A 10,344-nucleotide genomic window follows, 5' to 3' on the forward strand; every position below is an offset into this window, starting at 1 on the left:
TCTTCAAGGAAAGACTTCTCTAAAAACCAAAATTAGTTCTTAAGTCACTCCTAGTTCTTAATTACAAAACAATAAAGCCAAAAAGCCTTTTGCATTCCTATTTAAGTTGCATGTTTTGGAATTTTGTTACTGTTAGACCGTAACATACAGTCTTTCTCCTTCATATTCAACTCAAAATAAGGGTCTCTTCAAATCCTGAATCTGGAACAGGCAACACATAGGTACCATCAGTGGCAGTGGCTGAGTGACAGGAGTGACTATATTCACCCATAGCAGCAGCCTGATACTTCTAGGTTGGCTGGGAAAAGTATATTGGAAATTTCCAGCAAAAAGTAGTTGGCACAGGATGCAGCCCCTACTCTACTCAAAACTGCACTCCTGGGGTCACTATAAGCATTATTTAAATGCAGCACCTCCAACAGCAGGATCAGACACTCAGCAACATAGCCAATATTTTTCCCCAGGGCTGTCATAAGTCTAAATTGACAATTCAGACCAAAGTTTTCAAAACAAAGGGCCTTCAATAATTCAGGTTTCAAGATGAGATGACTACAGGTCAATTCTTACAGGTAATGTAGTAAATGCAGTTAGTGAAGAAAAATAAATTAAGACTTGAGTGATGCTGACACCAAGGAAAGCCCTCCAAACCATGAAACACACCATTTGGGATCCTTAAGAAGATAAATTTTGGTTTTTAAATACAGAAAATCTGTAGCAAAAATATTTGTTAAAACAAAGTTTGGGGGCTTTCAACAACTGCCATGAAGCTCCATCAATTGTTTCCTTTTTTCTTTTTAAAAGCCTCAATGATCTTTATAATGCTTTACAATGCCTATCAATGAGTTGCATCCTCAAGAAAGATTCCCGATTGATGACAAGTACAGATAAATTTAGCAGTATTACAAACTCCTGTAGTTTTATATGTTTTATTTTATTATATTGCAGTTTCAGAGAGGATTACCTCAATCTACTTTTTCAGCTATCCCAGCTACTGACAGGTAAGATCCCAGGTATTCCTATTATGCATCATATTTCAAAGGATAGGGTTGGTGCTTTTTAATCTATAAGCCAACGTAATTGATACAGACGCATGTGAACATGGAATGATGAATTAAAATTCCAAAGTAGTAAAATAAGAACAAACCAAAAGAATAAACAGAAAGAGACAGAAAGGAGATTATATACACATATTAAAAAAGAAAAAGAAAAGAGGTCTTTGAAATAAACGTGACAACACAGAATATCAGCTGCAGCATTTTAAAGGCAGCTCTGGAACACTGGGGAAAAAAACCCCCAAAATGCCTTGTTTAACCCAGCAGGGGCTTTCAATTAGCCAGAGCTAAGTACAGTAGCAGCTCTCAGTGAAAGGTATTTCCTACCTTTCCCTGAACTGCACAGAAAAAAAAAAAAAATCACTCTAAACAGAGTTAATGAAAAGTGATGTCTTTGCACAACGCACATCATCTGAGTTCAAGCTAGAAGTGCCTTCCCCGTATGTTGTTTATTCAATAGATATCACAAACCCAATGTGTGGTTCTTACACTAGAGGCTGCAAGAGACGCTCAGTTCAGTACTCACGAGGTTTAAGTTAGTCCATATTGCTGCAGGAAGTGACCTGCGGAGGGGGAGCATGAGATGACACGATCTCACTCTTTTCACGGGAGAAATGTACAGTAAATGCCTAAAATAGACACAGGCTTTTCTGTATCATAACAACAAGCAGTGACCTCATCAGACACAAAGTGTACAAATCGAATCCCAGAGGAAGGATTTGTCAATTAATTATTGGGAGATCTAACTGTTTGCAGGTAAAAGTTTAGGAAAAAAAGAAAGAAAAATAATCAAAACAGGCCACAGATATTAAAATAGATGTGTAAAATGCACTGAGTACTGAAATTTCTGCTCATTTGCAGCAGTTTAATTTTACATCTCCAAATACTTACCTATATAGCAAATTTACAAGTGAACCCTCCTCCTTCCCCACTCCCTTGAAAATATTCACAAAAGCTAGCCTAGTCTTAGGACTGAAAAAGCAAAGATAGATGCCTTATGAAATCCAGCTAAGGTCAGTGAACTAAATATGCATTTTATTTGGTATGAATTAATTGTGTGCATAGTACTGAAAATTTACTAAAGTAATGTGTCTCTATATAATAAGGTGATCCCAATTATTTTTAAATTTAAAAAAAAATATCTGCATTTGGGTTGGTTTGACAGTAAAGTTCTAGAAAAAATAGCAACAGCATACAAGGCAAAGTAGTTTTGCAGCAGATTTGCAACCATGTTGTCTGATTGAGGCTGTGAATCATTAAAAAAGCAAACAAGAAAGCCATACAGGAATCAAGTATATCATTCAGTTCTCTACAGCTTTTCTTCTCTGTGGTAAGAAAGGCTGAGTGCAATGAGAAGGCAGAGCTTATAGTGAATCTGAGAATTTAGCCTAACTTGGAAATGTCCAGAAATCAACACTCTTCACACAAGCAAACACTCTCAGTCTTGTAGTAAGTTCAGATATATTCCCTGCCCTGGTTTGCAAAAAGAGAACCATGATATGCTGAGGAGTAGCTGAGTACTTCTTCATGTCAACACAGATATATTTAGGTATGAAGGGGATGTGCTCTATATGCTAGAAACTAGCACAGCAAGAAGACAGCATTCATTTCTATTTGCATAAGGCATCAGTTACTAATATGTAAATAATTCATTCTTCTTGGGATAAAACAAACTTAGTAGAAGAATTTTAAAACCATAAATACACGTTTTGAGAAGAATCAGGCCTAAAACCAACCAACAAAAGAAAAAATGCTTAAAATACTATAGCTCAGCTTTTCACTCCCAAAAACGCCATGTGCATGAAACAATCCTTATTTAACAATGACATCAGTCTAGCCTGAGACATGTATTAGCACATGATACAAATAAACAGAACTTAAAGTTGACCGAAGTTCACTATTTGCAGTACTTTAATAAAACAATGTTACAATTGTTTTTTTTTAAAATGTATTTTTGTATCATTACTGCATTTTGCAACCTACAGGAAAAGCTTTGCAAGTGCAAATCCCACTTCATGCTAATTAGGTATTAGACTTTACGAAACAGCAAGGTCATATCAAAAAAAAAACCCAACCCACCAACAAAACAACAACCCTCATTTAAGACTGAATTACTCAACTCCTTACTGAAACCAATGGCAGCTGAAAAAGAAAAACACCAATACTGATTATTTTTTGCTAATTCTGAAGTATTTATCCACCTTGCCAATTCTGAAATCTTAGGTTCCAAAGCAAGTATTGCAACGATCTTCTGTATTAACCTGTCAGCCAAATAAGAGCTCATATTTGATCCTTCCCCTGTTATTTTGCCATTTCTTTAAGGTGATTTGCATCATACAGCAATACAAACCTTGCAGGTAAAACTGTTAATAGCTGGTTTAAGTGCATTTTCTGAAATATATTAGAATTACAAAACAAGGTTAGCACATTCCCAAGAAAGCACTGTTAATTTTAACTGCAGAGTCCTTTTCATGTATCAGAATAACACCAGAACAGAGAACTGAAATGTTGTTTGTCAAAGAACCTGAGAATTTCTGTACTGTACAGTGCCAAGACCTGTGGTGTGAACCTGCACCAACCATTCCATTTCACTTACTGGTTTAGAAATACAACTGCAGAACCTGGGAAGTGTGAGAAAGTTAACAGCCCCAAGAGCTGCTCAATGTTAAAACTTGTACACAGAAGTAAAAAAAGGCAAACAGCAATTAAGGCTCAAATCCATTTCCCCAGTGTCCTGCAGCTGTACATACAAACGCACACAACCAACCTTCTGGAAGGGAAGTCGCTACAGAGCTCCATGACAAACTACAGCCTGAGGCTGCAAACACTCAGGAAAAGGCACTGCAGCACATCTCCATAAATGTACTTTTCACTACAGAATGAGGGCAGGAACTTCCAAAGGTGAGGAACACTCAGCACCTTCATTTGTCTTCAACTGAGGACAGACTTGTTTATATCACCCACACTTCCCCCTGCCCCCAAATTAAAGACATGTTTTATTCCCTTGACAAGAACCTGAAGACTCTTCATTTTTCTTGATGCAATTAACTGATTAGGATGAACTCTTCATTAAATCCCCTTCCATCCCATTCCCCATGCTGTTCACCTACAAACAAAAACACACACTTCTGGATGATCAAAAAATCAAACCCTGCATTGTCCTTGTCTGACTCAGGTGAAATAAAAGAGCTCTTCTTACACCTTAAAGATTAAAACCTGCCACAACATTTCATGTGCCAGAGATGAACATTAGAGTCATTTAGGTATAAAGCTAACATCACTTATATTTTATATGCTATATAAAATCTTTATGTATCAGATTATTAGCAAACATTAAATAGAAAACCAATCCTCTTCCTTACTCTGACATCACACCTCTGTGAGTCCATTCCAGATTGCTGGTACTCACATTCTATAGACTGGTTGTAAAATTTGACAGGAATTAGAAACTTCAACAATTAAATTGTCAGAATTCATCTGTGAAGTGCCCATGGCCTATAAAAAAAATATGAAAATTTGTTTTTGTGCAGGAAAGGCACAGGCAACAATAGATAAACTGTTGCCAGCCCAAGTTTTGATTTTCCCAGCACAAGTTCATGACCATAGCTCAGTTGCCTTTAACTCCCCCTTGTTAATGATCCCAAAGCACAAAATATGCAAATAGAGCAATAAATATTGGTAGCTGCTAAAATACACCAAAGATACACTGCAGATATAAAATAGGAATTATTTCTTCAGAGATGAAAACACATGAAAACTATGAAAAATCTGCTCTTCTCTGACTCTTTAATGGTAGAGCAAGCTTCTCACAGATTGGTATATGAACAAAGGAGGGGGGAGTGTTACATATAATTTACACAAATAACTGCAGGCACATTTCTGAAAGACAAAAATAAGTCAAATATACAAAGCCGTAGCAGAAAGTGGTGATAAAAAAACTGATTAAGAAGAATTAAACCAGAAGTCAGTGCAAACAATGTTTATAGCTTACAGAGCAACAAGTTACTGTTTTGAAAGGTTACATTTTTCATTTCACAAATTTACAACTGAAAAAGCAGGCATGCAGGTTTTCTAGAGAAGACTGCTCTCACACACTTATTTATCACTCAGTGGAGTTTCATGCATATAATTCTCTAGAGAGCCTGTTTAATGAGAGGCCAAGGCAGATAACCACTAAAAAGACATCATTCAATTATTGAACATGTTCTGTTTTGTTGGGGTTTTTTCCACATTTATTGTCACCTCTCATTTGCAGATATGACTGTAGGATGAAGCTAAAAAGTTACAGATCCTTACCTGCCACACCAGCTGAAATCATGTGTACCTGGGTAGAATCTGGATTGAAAATATTGTTCAACTTTTCCTTGCAGTTTGAGTAAGCAGCAAAATATATTGCTCTAAAATTAGAACAAAATCCAAGTTATGTTATGTTTAACATGTCAAAATCCTTAACAAGCAGAGCCATTAACTTCACTGACTGAAGATTATCTTGGGCTAAAGCTTCCTTCCTCAGTAAATAACTACTCAAGGATTAACTCTTGCAAACTAGTATAGTGGGACTATACTAGGAATGGAAAAGAAAAAACTAAACATGACACTTGAACTTTTTTTCCCCCCAGACAACAGCTCCAATTATCAATTAGTGAGGGGAAGGACAGACAGTGTGAAATACGGCAGTGAGTTTTGTGACACTAGGAAGTTCAGCCAAGGAAGAAAAACACTAAAAAAGTTCCAGTATTCTTCAACATTAATAATAGAACAAATTTCTTCTAATGGACCTAAACTCATTCGAAGAGCAGGACAATTTGAAGAGAACTAGCAAGTATGTAGCTTCTTAAAAAAACCAAAAACCACATTCTTATCACTATAGCATTTAAGATTTAAAAGTTGCTAACTTGTGGTTATAAATATTTATGCTTTAAATGCTAGAACAGCTGTGAAGCTGCAATTCACATTTTGTTTCCAGAGTTCTGTATTTATAATAGACACTGATTTTTGTCTCTGAATACACCATGAAAAATGTTGTAAACTTGTGCTACAATCAAGTTTGTGAGCTGGTATCAAAACAAAGCCAGACAATGTCAGCATCCCGATTCAATATTATGAAAAATGCTTGCTTTTGGTCATTAAAGCTAAAAAACTTATTTTAAGCACATCTAAACCTCACATTTCAGGTTGTAACGCAGTTGTTTTATATCTACAGACACCTCTCTGCAAGAGAAAAAAATGAATGTGCCACTTTTCCCGAGCAGAACGTTAACATCATTAGCTGTGCAAACATGTTTTTCTTTATTACAAAAAAGATAAAGTGCTTGTTTTGTGGGTGTAATTTCTAAAATGGAACCTGTACTCAGTTAAGTACACTGGATGTGTTATGAAACATGCTTCTCTACAGCTTATTTAAACAAAGAGCTGATGTTAAATCCACTTAGCTAATGCTTAATTGAAATGAAGTACTGGTTGAAAACAGAATCAGCCAGAGGGAAATAAAGATGTGCTTATAAATAAGTTTTGCACACTATATCAAGCTGACATTTTTGGTATGGCGGATGGGAGGCAACAAGCTAAGTATTTCACCTGGGTGAAGAACCAAAGGGGAACAGAAGGTTTCACATATAATTAACTGAAAAAAATTTGGTTTTTTCAGCTGAGGATATTCTTCATGGAGGATAGACACTTATGCAACGGATCCCATTCCTGGGTAAAAATGTCTATTAAAGTGATATCAATATTGAAGATTTGACAGAACAGACTGGTCTATTGTACAAAAGTACAGGCTCTCCAGACTAGGAAGTGCTGACATCCCGTAGGTGTCAAGAACAAAAACGTTACTGCGTTTACTTCAGCTTTTCCAAAGACTGGTGCTAATCTAGTGATCAGAAAATACCTCAGATATTCCCAAATCCTTAAAAAAATTTGCTAAAATAAAGATAATCTAATTCCTTCATTGTGTTTTTCTCTTATTTGTGCAGAGGATCTAAAGAACATTATCTCATCACATCTAAAGTTCAGTTTAGTAATATTTTTCAGAAACATCCCAGTACCTCAAACCAGAAAAGTTAGGATACTCTCCAACAGTGTGCAAGAGATAGGAATGTTTTCTCTTCAAACAAAATAAACAAACAAACAAAAGCAGGGCATTAAGTCAAGGAAAGAATAAAACCTTTGTGGAATATATTCCCCCTGCATAAAGGCTCTTCTCCCAAACAGAGAAGAAAAACTATGAGCCAGGAAACAACTTCAAGTATCCTCATCCAGGCCTAAAGAATTATATTACTTTTACACAGCTTTTTTCTGTACTCTTCCTATGTACTCTCCTATTTTTGGACTGAACTTCAGCTAGCAGTTCTATGTAAGGATAAATTCAAACTCTGGCATGATCTGTTCCTCTCTGCCTGCCAGCACCAGCCGAGGAGCTGGAGTATTTTTGCTGATGCAGAGCAATAGACAATAGCAACACCACTGCCAACTAGATCAGATTTACATCCTCAGCCCTGCACTGCCCCAGTACCCTTTGGAGCCCAGCCCACTGCTGGATCTGCTTTCTCTGGGACAGCTGGTGAGTCATCATACCCAATGTCTCAACCTTTCTGAAGTTTCAGAACAGGCTTTCTCCTCCTGCAGGGGAGCACCAGGCAGTGCTTCACCAGAACTCAGGAAGGAAGACCCAGTGTTTTGAGGATATAGTCACATAATTGCCTCCTGAAGATGAAGGATTAACTGAAAGCTAAGTATACCTTTGTATTTTCCAAGATCCAAACTTGTAGTTTACATGTGCAATTCCTTACAAATTTTTCTTTTTAACTGGACAAAACTCTGCACAAGGGATAGTGCACAACAGTAAATACTACTACAGTAGCACATAGTATAAGAAATGCTGAGACAGCTGGAGGTCTGGAGTACATAAATGGCTCAATTCCTCAGGCAAAAAGTTACCCCAGGAACCAAAGGTTACCTGCTGCCAATTAAGTATTTACAACTGCAGATGCAAGACTTTTTTCAAATAAACCTTAAATCCCTTAATGTATTTCATTTATTGTGCATATCCATACTCACCTGGAAGGTGCAACACCAACTAAATTAGGACCCAGCCCTCTGAATAGAGATCGAGGGCCTTCATTTTGCAAGATCATCCTAGAAAACAAAAAGACAATACTGGAACATTCACAGCAAAATTAAGGAATGTACTAATCACCAAAACTATATCGTGTGAAAAGCTTTCATAGTAACTGATATTAGTACAGTGCTGACCATAAAAAACATTAGTCATTTCCTAGAATCAGCATAAAAAAATTACATTATTGCTCAACATACCATGAAAACCATACACTAAATGCAGGAGTAAGACTTAACATCTCAATACAGGTTTAACTTACGTATAGGAACACATACATGCATGGAGTTGTCTGTTAGGAAGTTAAAGAAAGCCTCCTTGAATCTGGGACAAGATACAAAGCATGGAAATGTTCCCATTCATGTAGGTTGTAGATTGCTCAGGAAACAAAAATACTTTTTTCTACACTACATTCCTTTCACCACTCTTCAGCTCCCAATGCTTGTGATCTTTTTTGAGTGGGAGGGCCAGAGAACAAAGGGCAAGAGAAGGAGAGGAAAGAGACTTCAGAAGTTCAGTTTCACTGAGTCATTGCTGTCCAAGAGCCACTCTGGAAGATGTTGCTCTACTGCTCATGACACCCAGCTAAGGACACCTTTCGCAATTTATTATCTCTTCTCAAAAAGAGAGAGACCTCAACATGGCTTTGCATGTGCTACCCCACTGTGATTCCACAAGGTTCCCAACAGTTCCATGGCAGAAGTTTGCATCTGTATCTGTAAGGCTGCTTTCCTCCATGTTCTGGTTTTCTCATACCCATAAATTACCGAAATCCACTAAGTATTCAACTAGTAGCCCATTCTTAGCTTTTTCTTTAAGGCATGGTGATTATTTTGCCTGTAGTAAAAGGAAGTTGAAAACTTCAATGTGAAAAGTGGCCCTTGCTAGAGGCTGGCAGGTATTTCCTCCTATTCCTCTGAACTGCTGCCTGTGTGCTCCTATCCAAGCACTGCTGCTGGGCTGTGGAGCCAGTGGTTTTTTGCTTTCTGACTTGTCCCAGAGAAGACAAACCTTACCTGTCCACACAAGGTAATTCACTGATAGTAACTGAGACAAGAGTGCAACCCATGCAGAGTCACAGCCACAGTACAGTCCTCACATCTCCTATACCATGTCTACTATGAGCACAGCTCAGGAAAGACTGCTTGGGTGGCAGCAGGGTATAACCTTCCCCATTTGTGGAATTTACAGAGAAGCAGGGATACAAGCAGTGAGTTGAGACCTCAAATAAGGCATTATTAGTCCTTTAGTTTTGCAATATGGATCCCATGTAGTTGTGGATTTTAGGAAGAGTTGAAGACCTTTATGCAGCAAGGTACCCTGGCACAGCAAGGGACTATGCATTAATATTCAGTTTTAGTGAAATCAATCTGCCCCACAATCTAGATGCTAATCACTGGTATTTTACAAAGTATGGTAGGACATGGGAAGAGCAGCAAGGACTACCTGCATCCCATTACTGCAAATTGCTCTAGCAATTACTTTAGAACCAGATTTAAAGTTAAGAATTAACTACATTCCCAGATGCTGCAAAACAGAACCCTGTGCTTATTGATTTAGAAGCATTGGCCAATGCACACAAATAGGTCTCCTGTATATTTCTTCTTCAAAGAGCCATGCAGGTTAATGACAAGTCAATTACTCAATAAAGCAAACTACCCTTGTATAAATGGCCATTTTGTTTGGAATTTACTACGAGAACAAACAAGTGAAAGCAATCTATAGCACTGAAGGAGATTCCAAGCCTATTCTGACTTCCAGCAGCTGATTCACAATTGCTCTGCTGCTAAATCAAACTGAAAGTTTGCCTTTACTTTCACTAAGCAAAGATAAAACAGTGGTTCTGCAGTTACCACTGCTATTTAGGAATACTGACATATAAGGCATCCAGCAACATTCCAGCTTTCTGTCCATAACAAGTAGCTATCATTTCACTATGTGAGCAGCATTGCTCCACAGCAGTAATTGGAATATTGAGCGCATACTCAAAGACACCTTGGAAATACAAATAACTTGGACCTTGTTTTTGTCATCCTGAAAGCATTTTCATGCCTTGCAATGCTGAACCCAATTAACATGATCTGTGTTCACTTAAACCACTACTTAAAACTCACTACCACCACATCATGTGTTACGCATGTATATATGCACATATAGCTATACATGTATTCAAAGCAG

General features: G+C 37.5%; 1 protein-coding gene across 1 annotated transcript in view; it reads right to left on the reverse strand.

Annotated features, from left to right (window-relative positions):
- The window catches only part of SLC25A36 (solute carrier family 25 member 36), a 30,350-nt gene that overhangs the window by 8,814 nt on the left and 11,192 nt on the right, over nucleotides 1–10,344 (reverse strand). The window contains exons 3-4 of the mRNA XM_008629561.2: nucleotides 8,109–8,186; nucleotides 5,349–5,449 (exon numbers count right to left, since the gene is read on the reverse strand). Coding sequence (XP_008627783.1) covers nucleotides 5,349–5,449; nucleotides 8,109–8,186 — 179 coding nt within the window. The remainder of the gene's footprint in view (nucleotides 1–5,348; nucleotides 5,450–8,108; nucleotides 8,187–10,344) is intronic.

The sequence above is a fragment of the Corvus brachyrhynchos genome, unplaced genomic scaffold (assembly GCF_000691975.1).
Source record: "Corvus brachyrhynchos isolate BGI_N302 unplaced genomic scaffold, ASM69197v1 scaffold223, whole genome shotgun sequence".
Classification (NCBI taxonomy): Eukaryota; Metazoa; Chordata; class Aves; order Passeriformes; family Corvidae; genus Corvus; species Corvus brachyrhynchos.